This window comes from Crassostrea angulata, chromosome 8 (genome assembly GCF_025612915.1).
Source record: "Crassostrea angulata isolate pt1a10 chromosome 8, ASM2561291v2, whole genome shotgun sequence".
Taxonomy (NCBI): Eukaryota; Metazoa; Mollusca; class Bivalvia; order Ostreida; family Ostreidae; genus Magallana; species Magallana angulata.
In genome coordinates, this window is record NC_069118.1 from 43,775,654 (window position 1) to 43,798,004 (window position 22,351).

Consider the following 22,351-nt stretch of genomic DNA (forward strand, 5'->3'; position numbering starts at 1 on the left):
CCATGTAAAATGTATATTTTACATGTTGCGAACATTTTCTATAGTTTAGCTTGTTGGTAAATTAACGTTATTTATTCTTCTTAATTATCTTGAAATTCCTCCTGACTGTGATGTGATAGAATGTAAATTAATGTTTATCAAACGTCTTAACTGTAGCAAAGAAATAAGACATCAAAGTAATCAAGTGTAGCTTTAGGAAATATACTTATATAGAAAGGCAGGATTGAAGGACAATGGTTTCAGCTAAGAAATGTGTGTTTGACACTAATGGAGTTAATGCAATTACATAACAATTAGCGGATTAACGCAGATGAATAAATGGGCGTTTACCTGGACGATGGTCAGTTAGGGATCAAGAAATATATTCTCTGATTAGATGATTTATACATGTCAATTATTTAGAGGGTCACGCCAGTAAAATAATATTATATGTTTTAGAAATTAATCTAAGAGTTGAAGAGAGAAGAGACTTAGAGTTCGATAGTTAGAGATTAAGAGTCAAGGTACAAGTCGTCCGTCTAATCCGTTACGTTTTTCCTCACTGTCATATGTAGGTTAACATAAAGTTAGAATTATTTATAAGCGAGTTTCCCCTTTTTAATGTGTACGGAGCGGAGAGTTACTGTTTATATGATTGTGTTATTAACTGGAGTCAATGTGGAAAATACAGCGAGTGTTGAGCTAATACCCTAGTAATCGCCCGGTGCGGAAAATACCCCATACGGTACAAACCCGGCGATTATAGTACTGTAAAGTATTTTTAAGTATTGTGTTGAAAGTAAAATGAAATAAATACGGCGTCCAGCGCACACGCACGGCTGGCTCTCATACATGGTACATGTATGCTGTTGTTTATGTTTATAGTAAGTGAAGTAAATACTATATATATATATATATATATATATATATATATATATATATATATATATATATATATATATATATATATATATATATATATATATATATATATCTCTATCTATTTATCTATCTATCTATCTATCTATCTATCTATCTATCTATCTATCTATCTATCTATCTATATAATCCAAAATGAGTGAAAGGTGATATCACACAGTATAAATAATCAAAAAAGAAAAAGAAAATGAACAGTTCCAAAGTTTCTATTCACTATTGGAACTGTTCATTTTCTTTTTCTTTTTTGATTATATATATATATATATATATATATATATATATATATATATATATATTTATATATATATATATATATATATATATATATATATATATATATATATATATATATATATATATATATATATATATATATATATATATATATATATTTATATATGTATAAAATATAAAAGCTCTTAAATTAATTAAATTTAAATTTAAATTATTTTTTTGTACACTATGTAGGAATGATTCATGTAGGCATGGACCCAACACATCTTGTGAATTTTCTGGGGCAATGCAACATTCCTCCACCCTCAGAACCATCCATAAGAAAGCATGCAGCAAAAGTAGGAAAGGCTATCACAGATGTGGCTTTTGAATCAAGCAGAGCAGCTCAGATTGAGGAAAAGCAAACATCAGATACAGTAAGTAGAAGTTTGTTTTCAAAATATTCATTGACATATATATTTATGCTAGCAGAATATAACTATTCATCACATCAAGGCAGTTATATAACAAGTGTGTAATCATATAGTTGGAGTTTTCTTAGACTTCTTGGCACAGAATATAAGACGACCATGACACAAACACCGTAATTGAGCAAGAACTTTGTGATTATTTTTCAAAAGTGTTGTATTGACTAAGATGTATCCATGTAAAGCTAAGAATCCATATCTACCGTTTTGATATTAATATATAACTGTTAAATGTTACATGTATATATATATATATATATATATATATATATATATATATATATATATATATATATATATATATATATATATATATATATATATATATATATATATATATATATATATATATAAATCTGATTTAGGCATTGAGGAGACCATACCCTAAAATGTAGTTTAGGGAGACAATATACAAAATTTTTATATGTGCATATTTTTTATTGCAAATAGTCATTTAGAGGTCTTCAAGATTCAAATAACTTTACATGTGTTTTAATTTTTCAATATATCTTGTCCTTAAAAAAATACAGCAAAAATGGTCTCCTTAATATTTTGTTACTCTCTCATAAGGCTTAAGGAGACCGTGCATATATTTTCATATATATTTTTTATGGCTTAAGTAGACCATTCTTTTTCCCCATAATTTTCATGATTTGCAAGTGCTCTATCATTTTTTATCGCCACGCAACATAGAATTAAGATATAATGCAAGGTCACTGTGTACATGTGCATGTATATGTAAGCTTTGTTAATATCTCACATAGTTGATGGTGTGGACTTTTAATATGCATAGATAGTCATTTAGAGGTCTGTGGAATGGCAATAATCTCACATCTGTTTTAATTTTTCATTACTATTAGCCCTTAAAAATATACTATATTGTCCCTCTAATATTTTGCTACTGTCTTATGCGGCTATGGGATACCGATATTACATTTTTATTAATATTACTTAATTAGGGTTTAGGTAGACCATTCTTTTTTTTTAACCATAACATTCGTGATTTGCAAGCCCTTTAATTTTCACTGTCCGGTTTTTTTTCGCATGTCACGAAATTTGCGAAAATGGGGAAAATATGTAGCATTTTAAATTTGCGTCCCTACTGAAGATTACCTTCTCAATTCAATCCATTCTACATGTATCCTAATGTGTTTTAGAATTTCACATTAATAAATGAAAAAAAAAAAAAACATTTCAAGTTCATGAACAAACTTTACTAATCATCAAAACTAATTTCAAATAGATTTCATTTATAATTTATGGACCAGGGTGTAAACATTAGTTCAATTTTGAAAGTTTAAACAATTAATCATTTCAAATTTATTAATAGAGCAATCATTTCCATTCAAAATTCAGTGTACATAACATGTCCATTATTTTGGTGAACTTGCAGTTCAATTACTTTTTCTGTGCAACAAAATCATGTATGTAAGGATCTGTAAATTTATGAAATCAAAATATTCATAATCTATTTTCAACCTTCATATTTCAAATTTCATACATTTCAAGAAAATAAAGCTTTTAAAATTGATTTACTTAATATTCTTCATAATTCATATATAACAATAAAAAAAGGTGATCAAAGATCACGTATTGAATGAACCATTCATTAATAAATGTTAATGAATAACATTGATAATAAGTACACATGTAAGAAATTGACAAAGTTTAAAAGTTACTCTGGGAGCAAAAATGACTGATCAAATGCATGGCAAAAAAAATATTAAAGGACGAACAGGATTATGCAGCTAAAAAAAATTCAAAATTTTCAAACATAAAGACATTAGGATGTCGTCTGCAATACATATCACGTTTAGGGGCCACTTTCTTGCCTTATAAGAAACAAAGGTAATCACAGATTACAAAGCACCGAGACGAGGCATCACCTTTATAAAGCATCACCTTTATGAGACCACCTTTATCATATTACCTGAAAATCGTAGTTAATGATCTTGGATATCTATGGATACTGTTTCGAAACAATATCATATTACTATATCATATGTTAAAAAATTGGATAATAATCATATGTTCATTTCATATATTAATATAAGATACACACATATAATAATAAAAATAAAATACTGTAATAAATAATGATGCAATATGATATTGTAACATATAATATGACATAGTGTCATGTTAAATACATTATTGCATTTGATCACATAATACAATATCATAATATATGATACAATGTCATATCACATAATACATCACAATTTTGTAACACATTATATTATATTGTATACATAAGTATGATATTGTATGATATTATATCATATTTGATACATAATATGATATTGTATCATAAGATACAATATAACTTGATTCAACATTGTATCAAATCATATGATACAATATCATGTGATACAGTAATATATTATATAATACAATATCACTTTATACAATATCGTATCATATGTTACAATATTATATATTCCAATATCAAATAATACTATTTCATGTGATAAAATAATATATTATATAAACCAATATCATTTTATACAATATCATATCATGTGATAAGATATTATATATTACAATACAATATTGTTTCATATTATACCATATTAAATATGGCAATATAATATGAAACAATAGCATGTGATAAAATAGTATATAATACATTATCATTTTATACAACATTGCATCATAATAAAAAATACTTTACATTACAATATAATGATACAATATCATATCATAATGCACAAAAATATTGATACAATATCCTACTAACTTTTTATAATATAATATGATATAACATTGTATCATATAAAACAATAGTGTATCAAATCTGACAATACTATATCATATGAATCATGTTATATCATTTAACAACAAACACATCTATCAATCAGGTTAGAGTGAGGTAGGATATTCTTTTTAAACATCCTTGATAATAGAGATCAGGATCTGAAACTGAAGCAACCTCTATGATTCTTTATATTATAGTTAAATTAACTATGCAAGCTATTGTCTATAAATCATGTGACCTGTTCCAAAATAACTAAACCTCATCCAGCATCCAAAACCTATGACTCAGATTCGGCATTCAAGCCTGCCAGATGCATCAGTATCATAAGACACATCATCAATTCAAGTTTGGTTAAGTTAGGACCAGTCATTACTAAGATATATTTTTAGCATCCTTGATTATGAAGATCAGGCTCTGCATCTGAAACTACCTTTGCAATTCATTTATATTATAGTTAAATCAACTATGCAAGTTTGAAATAGTACTAAATAAATTTAATATATGACCTGTTCCAAAAAACATAACCTCATCCAGCATCCGAAACCTATGGCTAAGATTCAGCATACAAGCCTTTCAGGTGCATCAGTATCTTAAGATGCATCATCCATGCAAGTTTGGATCAGTAGTAATTTAGAAATTGCTATCAAAGGCCACCTGCACCAAAAACTTTAACCTGTTCCAAAAACCTTAACCTCCAGCATCTAAAATTCATTGCCCAGATTCAGCATCCAAGTTTTTCAAGTTCATAAAAAGGTCCAGATGCATCATCCATGCAAGTTTGGTGAAGATAGGACAAGAAATAACTAAGATAAAGGACCTGCAACAAAAACTTTTACCAGGTCCGGACGCCAACGCCAGCAGTATAGCATAAGTTCCCCCGAACTTCGTCTCGGTGAGCTTAAAATAAATTATCATACATGCCCTACGTCTTGTTGTTACATTACAGTTACATTATATGTAAAATGATGAGATTCATGTTTGCTTTTTTATTGATTTCATTTCATTTAATTTTTTAAATGTCCTAAGTCTTGTTGTTTTTCTCTCGTTGAAGATTTTAGATCTAATCTTCAAAAATTTGGTCCTCTCATCAAGCCGTTCCATTGAATACATTTCATGTTTTTCCAAAAACTCCTGGATTTCTCTTTTACCTTGAAAAGATTTTAAAAATAATATGAACAATCAGAATTATTATATTGTTACATATTCATGTAAAAAGGATAATACCTATGTATAGATTCAAGGCATACCATACTCTGTATGGTTTTTGCTTCCACTACTTCTTGCTGAATATTTTGATTTTCATTAATACATTCATGCTCGAACTACATTCATCCACTTATATGTCAAGATTATCTGTTTTGAAATGCCCCCTCTACCGCTTTAGGCTTCAATACACAACCCAAAATAGAAAGCCTATAGGGATTTTGCATTGCATCGGCCATGAAATAGCCTGGATGACATAATTAAACAATTGTATGAGGTATTTCAAGTGGGTTCCGAATGGTGAAAAGATGTAAACATTTCACATTATAAATCTCCATGAGAAATTTGTTTCTATTCCTGTAACGGTCACCTGAGTAGCATATAACCCATACACAAACTTGTCGAGGAGTCTCATATATGCATTTAATTAATTAGGTTTTATTCTGGAGTAGAAAAATTATAAATTAGTAATGACGGCCACCTCCCTGCCTGAAATCTTTCAAAAAGAACTGTGAAACCTACAATTTTGGCAAAAAACTTAAAAGATCAGGTCTACAAAATCATGAATTCAGTTTCCTTTCAGGTGTGTGGGAGTAAAAAGGATAATTTTTTAACATTATATGCAATAACACCTATACATCCATTTTGGCCCTGCCCTAGAGTTAAAACCCATACTCCAGGGGACATGAAAATTAAAATTTCAGCAGAGGACTTCCTGGTAAACATAATTATAGGTCAGTTTTTTTATACAGATGTGTGAGAATAGAGAAGAAAATGTTATAACATTATATGCATTAACACTATATTGCCTCCCCCCTCATGTCCTGAACCCCTGACCCAGGGGCCACGAATTTTACAATTTAGGTAGAGGAGTTAGTGGACATTGTAACCATGTATTCAGTTTTTTGCCCACATGTGTGGGAGTAGAGAAGAAGATTTTTTAAGATTTAAAACATTTTACTATATGGCCATATTGGCCCCACCCTAGAGCCTGAACCCCTGACCCGGGGGTCATAAATTTCACAATTTTGGTAGAGGGCTTCATGGACTTTATAACCAGATATATATATATATATTTATATGGGAGTAGAACAGAAGATTTTCTAAGATTTAATACATTTTTACTATATGGCATATTGGCCCCACCCTAGAGCCTGAACCACTGACCCAGGGGTCATGAATTTCACAATATGGACATCATAATCATGCATTTAGTTTTAACAAATATATATGGGGTAGAGAAGAAGATTTTCTAAGATTAAATACATATATACTATATGGCCATACTGGCCCCATTCTAGAGCCTGAACCCCTGACCCAGGGGCCATGAATTTCACAATTTATGTAGAGGGCTTCATGGAAATTATAACTATGCAACCAGTTTTTTCCTAACATGTGTGGGAATAGAGAAGAATATTTTTTAAAATTTGGCTCTTTTTTTGCAAATTTGGCCCCACATGTGGCGCCCCGGGGGTAGTAGAGCCATGAATTTTACAATTTAGATTCCTCTCACCATAGAGATGCCTCACATCAAAAATGGTAATAATCAGCCCTGTAGTTTTTAAGAAGAAGTTAAAAATGTAAAATTGTTAAGGCACGATGCACGATAACGGACGAAAACGGATTGCAATAAACTCAGGTGACCTAAAAATTGCTAATTCATCAAATTGTGGATAGATAGACCAAGCAACAAAGATATATCACCTGAGCTGCTTTTAGTCTTCTTGGCTGCAACTGGGCTTGCAAGAACTTTAGTTCCATTATCATCTTCGATCTCAAAGAAGCACTCTGTAATAACAATATCATGAATATCTTACTTTGCAAATACTAAGGACAGGCATGCATAAAACGTAATGAAAAGAGAAAACATTATGGATGGGTTTTAATTATTAAACGATGCAAATCAATGTACCATTGTCATCTTAAAGAAAGAAAGAAAATTATTGAGAAAAGTTTTTATCATTTCAATAATATGACTTCTATTACCCCCCCCCCCCCCCACCACTACCACACACAGATTCACACAAATAAAAAAAAAGACTGATCACCTTGTGGTGTAACATCCAATGCATTTGCATTTCCACTCTCGCAGGGTTTGGACATCAAATCTTCTTCAGTCACATGTGATTCAGGTGCTGTACTTGAACCTTTAGGATTGTGCACATGTAACTCCGACACTCACCCTTTTAGATAAAATTTCAAAAATGTATACAAATACAAAAATTATTTAATGAAGAAAAAAGAAAAAGAAATACATACACAGTGATTTACCACACTAAAGCACTGCCCATATGCAAATGTGGGGGTATTTTACCCAGTTTTAAGCTTAATGAAGAAAAAAGAAAAAGAAATACATACACAGTGATTTACCACACTAAAGCACTGCCCATATGCAAATGTGGGGGTATTTTACCCAGTTTAAGCTTAAGTGTAAATTTTCCCTTACATGTAAATAATCCCTTTTACAGTATTGAAAGTGGTACTCAGCAAATGTTATTAAACACTTTACATTTCCATTACTATCTGAACATTTCTTGAAAGTCAAATGGAATTGTGCAATACAGCCTCTGTCACAAGTCACAAGGAAATAACTCCATCTATACATTGTCATTCAAAAGCCAGAAGCCTAACACCTAGCTGCAATAATGTAGCCCTCTCCTGTTTTTTTTTGTTTTTTTTGGGGGGGGAGGGGGGGGGAGTAAACATCAGTTATAAAAAATCGGAGAGGGCTACATTGTTGCAGCTACATATGTATGACTATCCTATTATCAAACAAGAAAAACATTCACAAAATAGATTGAAACAAACCTATCAAGTTGACTTCTTTCATCACAGGAACTGAGAGAGGGAAAACAATGGTATGGAACTGCAAAAGATCAAAGAATCGTTATTGCATAAATAAAGTTTAAAACAAGAAATCGTTTAAAGAAACAGTTGCCCCTTTTGTGGCTTTATCAATCTTAAAATGATTACTTTCTTTCACAAGTCAAAATTAATTATTCTTACTAGACTTTGACCCGTGCGTGCACGGGTTGACATTGCATATGATATCGGACATTCACTACATCGACGCACCGTATTGTTTACAATTACAGAACCAAGCTTTAAGCCTACAATAATGCTATTAATTTCACTACACTCTGCTTAGTTATAATAATCTGACAGGAATGCTTCCCGTATACCCGTAATGTACCCGGTAGCAGAAAATTGCAGAATTGCTCCGAATCGATTTTTGAGAAAAATAATGAAGTTGTATTGAAAATAACAGTCAAATTATTCATAACAAACCATTCTGAGGCTGTAAATACTTTTCATCTAAATATTTAATTCATATTATTGAAGGAATCAACACTTTTTTGCTCGCTTCAAAATTACACACCATGTTGATATTCGGATCTCTTGGGATTTTACTCTAACACAGTGTATTTATATTTAGGAATATTATTACATATAGGAGAATTTATTACATCCATTACATTCCACTCATATCATGGAAATCAAATGCATTATCACAGCATTAGGGAGACCAGACAAACATGTTAATTGTTATACATAATAACGTTGCAACTTTGATTCTAATTCATTTACTTTGTTCAAAATGCTCACTGTTTTCTCTGAGGTTCAAGATGTCCTGTTTTTCCATTGCGTTGCGGCTAGCTCTCAATAAATCTGTGGTGGACTCTGTATAAAAGTACTAATATATTGTATTGTAAATACAAGCTTCAACATTTACTTTTTAAATCATTGCAAATTTTATTCCTTATGACTAATTAAAATAAATATTACAAATATATTACCATGCATGCAGTACATCCATTACATTCCACTCATATCATGGAAATCAAATACATAATCAAATACATTATCCCAGCATTAAGGAGACCAAGCCCCAGGATCACATAATAACATTGCAACATTTAGTTTAATTCATTTACCTTGTTCAAAATACTCAGTGTTTTCTCTGTGGGTCAAGATGTCCCGTTTTCCCATTGTGTTGCGGCTAGATCTCAATGAATTTGGGGTGGACTCTGTAAAAAGTACCAATATATTGTATTGCAATTTCAAGTCTCCAAGTTTACTTCTTTATATCATTGCTAAGTTTATTCCTAATGATTAATAAAAATAAATATAACAAATATATTACATCCATTACATTCCACTAATATCATGGAAATCTAATGCATTATCACAGCATTAGGGAGACCAGAAAAACAATTTTATTATACTTTCATGTTAAATGTTAAATACTGAAATCTGATTGGTTTAGACGCAGTTGGTAATCCGTTCTATTACCCTCAGCGTTAGCAACACACTTGGCAATTGGTAACACAACGAACTGTTACATGCGCTTAAATTATGATTTCAACTCTCCAAGTTTACTTCTTTATATCATTGCTAAGTTTATTCCTAATGATTAATAAAAATAAATATAACAAATATATTACATCCATTACATTCCACTAATATCATGGAAATCTAATGCATTATCACAGCATTAGGGAGACCAGACAAACAATTTTATTATACTTTCATGTTAAATGTTAAATACTGAAATCTGATTGGTTTAGACGCAGTTGGTAATCCGTTCTATTACCCTCAGCGTTAGCAACACACTTGGCAATTGGTAACACAACGAACTGTTACATGCGCTTAAATTATGAGCGTACGGTTTGTCGTAGAATTTACTTCATTTCTAAATAAAAGCAGTAAAATTTTCTTTAGAAATAAGACATTCAGTAAAATAAAATGAATAGTGCCTGTTTGGGAGGGTATCTATTGAAATTGACACCCCTCGAAAACCATTGTCAACCTCCGCTCACTGCTTTACCTTAGGGTCAAGCTGTCCTGTTTTTCCATTGTGTTGCAGCTAGATCTCAATGAAACTGGGGTGGGCTCTGTAAAAAAGTACCAATATATTGTATCATAAATACATGCTTCTAAGTTTACTTCTTTATATCTTTGCAAAACTTATTCCTAATGACTTATACATGTACTTATAAGTATAACAAATATATTACATCCATTACATTCCACTCATATCATGGAAATCAAATGCATTATCACAGCATTAGGGAGACCAAGCCCCAAGATCACGAGCAATCTTAGACTTGAGTAGTAAATTGTACACTGCCAGTGGCGTAGCTACCATGTATGCTTATATGCCTGAGCATGCACATCATTTGGGGGAAAAATCAGTAAACAAATAAATAAAGAAAAAAAAATATAAAAAAAGAATTCAAGTATTAAGGTCCATACTTAGTTATTCCATCAGCCCGTTTCCGTCACTCGGTCCTACTTTATCCGAAATCAATGCTAAACAAAGACGTATTAAGCACCAAATATAGCCACACAATATGGTCTTAAAGTACCATATTAAAGAAACAGTACACAATACATGTACCTAAAAAGGCAACTACAGGTAAATATCGGTATCTCGAACATGGGATATCTCGAATACCCCGGTTATGTCGAAGTCGGCCGCCGGTCCCGGCCGTTTTCCCTATATATATGATTTAAAAAAACTACTGATATCTCGAATACGGTTATCTCGAATACCCCGCTTATGTCGAAGTATGTTTACGGTCCCAATAACAAATTTTACCTGGGTTATCTCGAAGTGAAGTCAATTTTCCGGTCTGCTAATAGCACCCCGCATGTCGTGTCCTCGTTAATCTCGCCCGCGGCAATTCACACCTTTTCTCAAGACTGATAGTCTATTAACTCCACGCTTAGCCAGTGCAGCTATCGATGACACGGTAATTGTTATAACAGCTTGGGTACATACTCCGGTGATTGATAAAACAAACAAGTTCACAATTCCCAAAAGTAAGCACCCCTAACATTACCGATAATATGAATAATGATGCACGCTACTTATAAAGCAAACAAGTTCACGGTCACTCAATTACCAAATAGCGCAGCGTAAATTATCGTATAATCGATATCGATGCATGATCAAAGTGAACTTCTACTTAATGAATAATATACCAAAAATATATTTAATAACACAATCAAACAATTAACACATTTGTCTTTGGCTATAAAAGATGGTACAGAATTCTGTACATCATCAACAACATGTCTCAACACAGCAAAGACAAACTCCCCACTCCCGGGCTGAAGCGCAAGCTAAAGACCCACACCATTGAAACAAAGTTTCAAAGTTAAAATAATTGTAACGTTTCATATAAATTCTTATTTAAGTGTATATGTGCAATGTCTATAAATGTCTATAAATAAAACATCGTTTCAATATTCCGTCTTTTTTTCCTTTCATACCGGTTCTCAAATTATAGTGCATATAAGGACTTCCTGTGTTAACGTGTCAGGACAAAAACAAAAACGCTAATGGAGTCGAAGAATTTCGACATCGGATACCTCGAACACCCGGATATCTCGAAGTTTTTCCGTGGTCCCCCGAACTTCGAGATATCGATATTTAACTGTATTTATTTTGCAGTTGAACTTAGTTTTACACATTTTAAATTTCCCCGATAGAATATCACAGCTTTATTGAGATATTCATTACCATAAACTATGTGAAAATGAACTTAAGAATAAAAGCTTTGAGTGGGTCAAAGGCAAATGTAAAAAAAAAATTCTTCTTTTAACTTTTAATAAGTTTTGTGATTTTATTTTATGCCTAAACTATAGCCAAAACAATTTTAACTGCCTAAAAATAGGCTTAAATAGTAAGCATTCCTTTCAATTTCTGCTTTAATTTTTGGTGTTAAAAATCGTCAGAATCCATGAGCTTCCAGGGGCTTTCGCCCCCTGGGCTTTGTCCTGGACCCACTGGGGGCCTCATGGTGGCCCCCACACCCCCTGCCATTTTAAGCATGCACTTCGTTTCAGGTCTAGCTACCCAACTTACTGTATTAATGTTTCTTGCTTAAAAACATAATAACATTGCAACATTGAATTTAATTCATTTACCTGCTTCAAAATGCTCACTGTTTTCTCTGAGGGTCAAGATGCCCTGTTTTTCCATTGTGTTGCAGCTAGCTCTCAATGAATTTGGGGTGGACTCTGTAAAAATATTAATATATTGTATTGTAAATACAAGCTTCTACGTTTACTTTTTTAAATCATTGCAAATTTTATTCCTAATGATTAAACAAAATAAATATAACTGTTACAAATATATTACATCCAGTACATTCCACTCATATCATGTAAATCTAATGCATTATGCACAGCATTAGGGAGACCAGATCAACATGTAGATTGTTATACACAACTACATTTCAAAGTACATGTATATCTAGTTAATATAAATGGATTTACTTTAGTCTGAATTAAAATGACTGGGCTCTCAGCCTCTTGTTCTTTCAGGTATTTTTTGCAAAGTGAAAATGGACTGCAGATGCAAAATTATTCTTTAAATAATAACATTACCCAAAACCTTCTTATTTTCATCTGATTCAGAATCAGAACTTGGCGAGTAGTTTGATACACTAAATGGGTCAGAATCCACATCAGAGGGAACTGAAAGAAATTAAAACAATATAGAAAATTTTCTTTCATAAACATTCTTCAATTATTAGTTTACCACATTTGGTAATTGATGTTTCTTTTTTATAAATCTGACAACAGACCACTGACTAAATCAAACTTTTCAGCCATGGTACAAAAACAAGACTGTACCAATATTCAGTGAAAAATGAATTCCAATTCAGATTGATGCTTAAATTAACTAACCTACCAAATCTGATAATTCTATGTAAATGTATATTTTTCAAGAAGTACATTCTGTAAACAATTTGCAAAATATACATATTTACTACAGAAACAGATTTTGTAATTTATCTAACAAAAAACAATTTTGTTCTGCAAAGGAGACCCTCCACATTAGTGACAGATTCACAATGCACACTGACTTATATTAATAGCTTTTTGTTGGCATGGATGTTAGCGCGAGTGGGTCATGATGTGGGAAGAAGTTGGGGTGACTGGAGAAAACCCACGTGTCCAAGCAGGCGACCAATGTACCCTATCATATACAACAACTGTCGATCATGGGGATTAAACTTGGGTCGCAGTGGTGATAAGCAGGTGCATTGTCCACTGCACAACTGGACACCTCTTTCAAGCTTTTAATTTAATAGTGCTTGATAATGAAAACAAAATAAATCTATTCAGGTCAGCACAAGAACCGTATATAATGTTAAAATTGAAAGAAAATCAAACAACTATAAACAAAATAAAGTGAAATAAAACCTAACAAAACCATTACCAAAATCAAAAGGATCACAGCCTTTTCTGAAATCATCAAAACTAGTACCGGTAAAAACATGTACATGAACAGGGGCTAGTGTTGTCACGATGATTGAATTTCAATCAATGATCAGTTGAAAAGGTTGTCGATTTATCATAATCGATTTTAGATTTTATAATCAATTATACTCATGCAGTCTGGGTTTATTACATTAATATTATACCTATCATTTTGTTTTCTAATCTGTATTGAATGAAATGAAAACTGTTGTGAGCTGGGGGTTTTCTTCAATCTCAAAAGATGTGTAACATTCTACCTAATAAAAATACAGCAAAAGTCTTAATAGCTTTTAAAAGGAAGTGAAAATAGCACTTATATATTTTAGATTATACATAGCATAAAATTTAGTGCCCCATATTATTGAATTTAATATAATTTGTTACCGATTCGATTATTGACTGATCATCAGTTGGCAAGAGACAACCAATTCTGCTGATTAATTGATCACGATTTTTAACCTATTTAACAACACTAACAGAAGTTTTAGGCTTGTTTTTCAATAAAAACATATAAATTATCTATTCTGATAATTTTTAAATTCTTGAGAAAAACCTATTTTTTTTATTAGTTTAAAACAAATCAATGTACGAAAAAATGCAAAAACAAAACCAAAGCCAGATAACAAGATATCCAAAGCCTGATTGTAAATCACTAAACTCTCTCTTAATAATTATTTTTTGTGTATAATTAATCCAACCATTTTCCTACCTTGCTGCGCCACCGAAAGCTTTTCCCATCACAACCATAGTCATATACATGAAGTATCTCTTCCCCAACCACAATGTCTCTCTTAGCAAACAATCATAGGTATTCCCTTCCATTAAACCCTCTGAGTTCATGGTGGAGTTTGCATCGTCCTTGCCATCATTTACAAACTGGCAGATACATGTATGGTTGTTGACTCCTGACAGCATCAATACTACAGTGTACATAAAAAGAAATCAAACCTTAAATAAGAAGCATATAATTACTGGTATTTTTGCTTGACATAATTAGAATTGTTTATAGTTATTTCTAGAAACATTACTGCCATACATAAATGTTAAAATATTACATTTAGCTGCAGGTCTGTATCTCCTGGTCTGAAAAAAAAATTTGGATAAACGTTGCTTCAATTTTTTTTTTCACATCAGGAGCTACATACCTCCAGCTTCATGTAAATATGTATAAATCGTATTACCAAAGTTCTTTTCCATTATATTTATAGATAAATATTTTGTTTTCTGTGTTTGTCTTCAATCTCTCCTCCCCATCCTGTCCTTTTAATGTTTCTCCTGCAGGAGAAAATCTCCACTGACATGACTGGTTGTGCTAATAACTCCAAAACCTACATTAAAACCACAAGCACCTGTGTGAAAGCATTGTTTATATGCAAAGAAAACTTTTGGATTCATAAACATCTACATTAAGCCCCATTCACAATTGGCGTATGAGCACTTTACAACTTTTTGCGATCGGAATGTTTTAGATTCGCACGAGCTCTCTCATATATTGCATGAGGTCTCGCATTTGTTGCATGCGTTTTAGTGCTTGCATCAAGTCTCCTTAAAAATTGTGGACATGCACACTATTCAGACGCGACTGAATGCGATCCAAATCATCGCAGTGCAATGCACGAACAATATATAGTACGAACATTTTACAACATTTTGTATACTCGCAAGAGTGCAGGTGCATGATTTTTAAAGGTCATAAGATGAATCGCTGCTGTAGAGAGAGAGAGAGAGAGAGAGAGAGAGAGAGAGAGAGAGAGAGAGAGAGTTGAATGTGATAATAGTCTACCACATATCATATGTGCATGTTCTAGTGAGAACATACATTAAATTGGTAAACAACAAAATATTGACAACCATCGACCATTTCTTTTTTTTTTTCTTTTTTTTTTTTTTTCTTTTTTTTTTTTTTTTTTTTTTTTTTTTTTATTGATATTAATTTCATTTGCACATACAATATATCATACAATATATATATACATGTAATTGAAAAGTCTGTTGACAAGATCAATTTCAACAAATTTAAGGGAGAGAAATGAGGGACAGTAGGAAGTGGAGAGTGGGGGGAGAGAGTGGGGGAATTATGAGGATACATGTATCATGTCAGAAATATTTTATTAATAATTAGGCGTAATCAAAATATTTACTACCGAGTTGTTGTATTCAGACAAGGTATATATAAATCGTGCCTTATGTAAATATGTCAATGGTCAGGATCTACATGTACATGAGAAAAAGCCAGTCAGTCCATTGGTTTAAGAAATTATTATATTTGCCTTGTTTTGTTGCAGTGTATTTAAGTGTAGTTATATGGGTTTTGAGATCAATCAGAAGTTCTTGGATTGATAAGTTTTCCTGTAGACATCTTTTCCTGTATATGTAAGATTTGATTATAAGAAAAATTATACCCAAATAAATTGAATTAGGGGTTCCTAATATAAATGATTTCTCCTCTAATGTAATATGTAAACCTTTTCCGTCACATATTGATATAAAGTGGCTTAAAAGATTTTGGACATGTAAACAGTCCCAAAACAGATGCACGATAGTTTCTTCATTACTTTGACATAAAGAACACAACTTTGTGTCAGTTTTACCTATTTTAAATAAAAATGAGTTTGTTGTCAAAATATACTGATTTATTCGAAATTGCAACCATTGCAATTTAGAATCCTTGGTGTATAAAAAGGGAAATGTGAAGATATTTTCCCACTGAAGGTCTAAAATTTCAAAAAACTTTCCCCATTTTACTTTTCCAAGAGGAGTAATGTTTTCTGTAGTAAGAATATTGTAAATATGTTTTGTTCCTTTTTTGTTGTTACAAAATGTTTTAATATTATGAGGAAGAAACGGTCTAGGGCTATTTGTTCCAATTTGAATTTTTGAGCTTGAGAGACTTGCTTTAATTGAATTTCTAAGTGATGCATAATTCAGAAAATTTGTTTTTATCTTAATTTTTTTTGTAAATCTTGTAAAGAATAAAAATTTCCATTTTCATCAAGCAAATCTGCTATGTATACTATGTTCTTATCAAACCAGTTTGTATAGAAAACTGTTTTATTTTCAATTTTGATTTTCGGGTTGTTCCAAATGGGCTGAGTAATAAATTCATCCCATGATTGAACTTCTAATTTTTCTTGAATTATTTGAAAGACAGTAAATGTATCTTTCCAGAAAGGATTTTTTATTTCCTTTTTAACAACATTAATATAGTCTGATCCAGTTTTTAATATTTTTTCTATAGATACAGTTTTGCCAAGCAGCACTTTCCATTTTGTTTCTTGGGAATAAAGAATTCTTTTTATCCATGATGGTTTTAATCCCAGATTGTAATTGTTAATATCAAGCATTTTTAAACCTCCATTAATATAGTCTTGCACTACTTGCTTTCTTTTAAGTTTATCTACTTTGGAATGCCATAAAAAATTAAAAAGAGTTTCATTCAGATTTTTCATGAAAGTATTTGATGGGGAGGGTAGAGAAATGAAGAGGTGATTTAATTGTGCAATAAGCAATGATTTTATAAGAGTTATTCTGCCAAGTGGAGTAAGTCGTCGTTTACTCCATTGATTGATGATATGCTTGATTTTTACTAATTTCTTGTCATAATTAAGTTTTGGTATATTTGTTAGGTCCACATCAAAATATATACCTAAAAGTTTAAAGGTGCTTGTCCATTGAAAGTTCATTTCCTCACATATCATATTAGAAGAGTATTTTTTACTACCAATCCAGACAAGTTGAGTTTTTGATATATTTATTTTGAGACCAGAAATTTGATAAAAGTTATTCAACTCTCTAATTGCTTCTCTGAGAGACCTCTCACTGCCATCTAATATAATAAGGGTATCGTCTGCATATTGTGATAACAAAAATTCTGAATTATCTATGTTAATACCATTTATACCTTTATTATTTTTTAATTTAATAGCTAGTACTTCAGCACATAGTAAAAAGATATATGATGAAATTGGATCACCCTGACGACAACCACGCTCTAATTTAAAAAAGTTGGATAAGTAACCTGCTTGTGATACAGAGGAGGAGGTGTTTTGTTGAAAAACTGATATCCATTTTCTGAGCGATGGACCAAAGTTAAAGAATTGAAGCGTTTTATCAATAAATTTCCATGAGACAGAGTCAAATGCCTTTTCAAAATCAATCATTAACAGTAATCCAGGAATGTCATTATTCTCAGTATATTGCATTAAATCATAAACAAGACGAGTATTTTCACCTATATATCTTCCTGGAACAAAGCCATTTTGATCGGTACTGATAATTGAACTGATTATTGTTTTCATTCTTTGAGCAATGCAGCCTGACCCTATTTTATAAACTACATTTAATAAAGAGATTGGCCTCCAATTTTTCATGTAAAATTTGCTTTTTCCATCTTTTGGTATGCAGGTGATTATACCCTGCTTTTGTGTAACAGATAACTCCCCTAGATTGTATCCGTGATTTATTGATCTAATAACAAAGTCTCCTTAGTGTTTCCAAAAGACTTTAAAGAACTCTGTAGTGAAACCGTCACTTCCAGGACTCTTATTATTCGACATTTTTTTCAATACATGAGAGGCTTCATTATAAGTTATTTCACCTTCAAGGGTATTTCTTTGAGTATCGCTTAATTTAAAAATTTCAGAGTCTGATTCTAGAATCTCATTTAAATCATAGTCTTGAAATTCACCCTTGTTTTGATATAGATTTCTATAATAATTTTCTATCTCTAACAGGATTTCCTTTTGTCCATTGATTTCTTCGGAACAATCTTCTTTTATTAATTTTGGGACAATTTTATTTACAAAATTTCTATTCTCAAGATTAAGAAAGTAACTTGTTGGTTTCTCTCCTTCACAGGTCCATTTAGCTCTTGATCTTACTAGACTTCCCATAAGTTTGTGATTTCTGATATTTTCTAATTCTTTCTTTTTAAAATTAATTGTTTGAATGTTTTCTTCATACTTTTCCTCCAACTGTTTTATTTGGTTTATTAAAAATTTCTCCTTTTCGTTATTTTTCTTTTTGGCATAGCTAGAATATGATATACATTTGCCCCTGATTTCCATTAATAGTGTTTCAAGAAAGAGCTGGTCATTGACAGTGAATTGAATTTCATCATTTGGAATTTTGTCAATAGATGCATTGTTATATACGGGTACTGCATAATTTTGTTTTATTTCTTGTATTTTTTTATTAACAACATCTAGGAATTCCTTATCATATAAAAGTGCATTATTGAACTTCCATAAACCTTTTCCATGTGTAAATTCATTGAATTTTAGACTAAGGAGTACTGGTGAATGATCTGACTTATAACTTGCTATGATTTCACTTTCTTGTGACATACACAGTAGGGTGTTTGATATTAAAAAGAAATCTAGTCTTGCTTGTTTAAGAGGGGTTGGTTTACGCCATGTGTACCTTTTCTTATCAGGGTGAGTTTCTCTAAAAATATCAATAAGATTGAATTGATTTATTTTTTCTATTACTTTATCTCTTGCTTTAGGATTGTTAAGATGAAGATAATTGTAATAATCCAAATCGGGATCCATAATAAGATTGAAATCGCCAACAACTATTATGTCTTTATTTCCTATTTCACTTACAATTTCAAAGAGTTCTTCATAAAAAAGGGGCGTGTCCTCATTTGGACCATACACTGTGATCAAACTTAAACGATGGCTTTGAATGCTGAGGTCTAGTACCACAAAATTTCCAGAATCATTTGTAAAATTCTTATGTACTTTATATTCAAAATTGTTATTGAAAAAAATTGCTACTCCTCTGGACTTTGAGGTAAAAGAATTAAAATAAACTTCATTGCCCCATTCGTTTTGAATACTATCTTCCATATCACAAGTGAAATGAGTGTCTTGTAAACATAAAATATTGCATTGGGTTTGTCGATAATATTGAAAGACATCTTTTCTTTTCTTAAATTCGTGCGGACCCTGACAGTTAGCAGATATAATTTTTACCGAAGACATGTTACAGAAAAAGTTTGCTTACCTTGTACGATTCGCTGGAAATACAACAACACGGTCAAAAAATGCTCTTGTCCAATAAATATACTAGTCTGAGGTTGATACATGATTGAGAAAGGAAACATACAGAAGGGGGAAAGAAAAGGAGTGCTCGATTGCTGGGTTTAAAGTTAAAGGCACGTGCTGATGTACGGTGAATTTGGTTGAGGGGTTGAATGTTTACATTGGATATGCCGACACGTTACTAAAATTAGAGTAAACAATGGTAGACATAAATATTTCCGGAATTAAATTATAGGCATAATCAGAATGAAAAGTCGGCATTTGAATTAATTAATGGGATCTTTTCATGTGTTTGAAAATACATATACAGTTTTTTTTTTTCAAAATACGTAATTATCAGAATTTTTTTTTTTTTTTTTTTTTTTTTTTCGACCATTTCTAATGCTATCATGTATGAAACATGTCATGTTATTCTAATAAATCAACAATTACAGGGGGAAGGGCGCCCCGGGTGTGCATAAACATTAAAATTAATACAAGTATCAAAAAGTAGTTTTAAAAGTGTTGCTACATTGGTCATGCTTCTGGATTGAATGTTCTTGAGAGCACATTGTGCACAACGCTGTGTAATCAAGACATACATGTTTTGCCTGGTCAACAGATCACACTCAGCCCAACGGGAATCTGCAGACACATTGTTTACATTATTATTAATCATCAAAAGCCAAAAATTTTACAAACCTGATAATATCCGAAAAGCCAAACGAGAGTGATACTATGATGTCACATTTGTAAATATGGGTCACAATTGTAAATGTGGGGTGAGCATCCCGGTTGTAAACATGGAGGCCTGACTATCTTACCTATAATAAGTCAATTCGTACATAGAATAGTCGGCTATCTTTCCACTATACAAGTGAAAAAGAGCAACTGATCTTAATTTGCTTTTAATTCATTTAGGTAACAAGGGGTACATGTACATATATCTACATTGCGTACATAATTAATTTAAAACAATATTACTGGTACATATAACTGTAATATAGAAAATTCTTCATGTCGATCTATTTACATAAAGCGACATTCTTCGGTTAACTTTTTTGTCCATTTTCAATAAACTAGCTATATAATTACAGGGATTTTTCAGCCTTTTTTTATTTTGAAAATGCCAATTTTTTTGGAATTGGGAAAATTGTATCGACAATTTCATTCAGTTGGGAGAAATCATATGTTGCATACATCATGATTTCTGAATTTATTATTATAATGGAAAATCAAAGAGCTAGACTTTAATTGAATAGAATCTAATTAACTTCACAATATAGATATATGTATAATATTCCTATATTTAGTTATTAGAACAACTCTTTTTCCCTGAAATAAACACCTTCAACACTGGTCATAAAAGTATTACATTATTAAGAATTTATCAACATCCCCTTTTAAATTGAGAATGTATTTTTCTGTTTGAAATATTTCATAACATTTACCTTTTACTTTTATATCAGTCTAGTGTGTGTAAAAAAAAAAACATGTACCATTTACAGTACTGTACTGTATACCACAAAATAACGATGTTTTAGAAAAACAGAGGAAAATCGGATTAAAAGTTGGCGATGTTTACAGCGTGTTTGGAAACTTTTATGACTGCAGTTTTGCTAAATGGGTTTAATCATTTGTTAATACTGAACATTTATGGACATTCTGGTTATTTTACGAAGTATTTTTTGATAAGAAATAAACATAAGAACTATTTACCAGTTGGGGAAAAATACTGCTATACTAATTGGGATCATAATTTGGACAGCTGCTGAAGTGAACTTATTTCCAATTGGGAATGGGGACGACTTTTGCTCTGGAGAAGGTACTGATAAATCCTTGAATTACATATTACATCAAACGTACAGTGGAAATGAAAATCATGCTTTTATTGTTAACTTCGTTTCGAATGTCCTCGAAGATTAATCAACATTTGGTGTAAAATAGTCAAGTTGCACACATTATCGCCCTATTTTATTTGAATTTTTTAAAAAAAAACTTCATAAAAACATTACTTTGTTCAATTGTAGTAGGATTATCAAAAGTACTTACCATAAAATGGCTTTGATTCCTAAAAGGCAACACGCTGGCGTTAAAAGGTCCATTGTTTTAACCCGAGACGTTCCGAGAGTACTCGGAACAAATGGCGGAGAGCACTTGCCAAATGTTCAAACATGGTCAAGAAATTAACGACTTTTTTTCTAGTTAGGCTTTATACATAAAAAGTGAAAAAGTATTTTGAAAACAAGTTCATTTAGAATAATTAAAGGCTAAACAAATTATATATGTTAGATTTTTTGCAATATTGCAAGTTTTCGTTGGTCTCCTAAATGCAGAAAAATAGTCATTGCTAATAATACGATGGAGGCAGATTGAATTCCTTTTTACGAAAAAATATAGACAAAAGGTAACTATTGGATGTCAAATAATAGACAAATTGATGCATTTTAGGCAAAGACACACCGTTC

The 22,351-nt window shown here is 31.4% G+C and overlaps 1 protein-coding gene and 2 pseudogenes across 2 annotated transcripts in view; 1 reads left to right on the top strand and 2 right to left on the bottom strand.

The window, feature by feature from the left end:
• Positions 1-22,351, top strand: part of LOC128161181 (uncharacterized) — a 53,700-nt gene that overhangs the window by 11,472 nt on the left and 19,877 nt on the right. The window contains exons 1-2 of one of the 2 annotated variants that reach the window (XM_052824411.1): positions 667-863; positions 1,387-1,568. In XM_052824411.1, coding sequence (XP_052680371.1) covers positions 839-863; positions 1,387-1,568 — 207 coding nt within the window. In that variant the 5' untranslated portion in view covers positions 667-838. Of the gene's footprint in view, positions 1-666; positions 864-1,386; positions 1,569-22,351 lie in introns of those variants that run through there. The other variant, XM_052824410.1, reaches the window with a different exon arrangement.
• On the bottom strand, positions 6,722-22,232 carry LOC128161184 (uncharacterized; annotated as a pseudogene).
• LOC128161179 (uncharacterized) lies at positions 15,896-17,473 on the bottom strand (annotated as a pseudogene).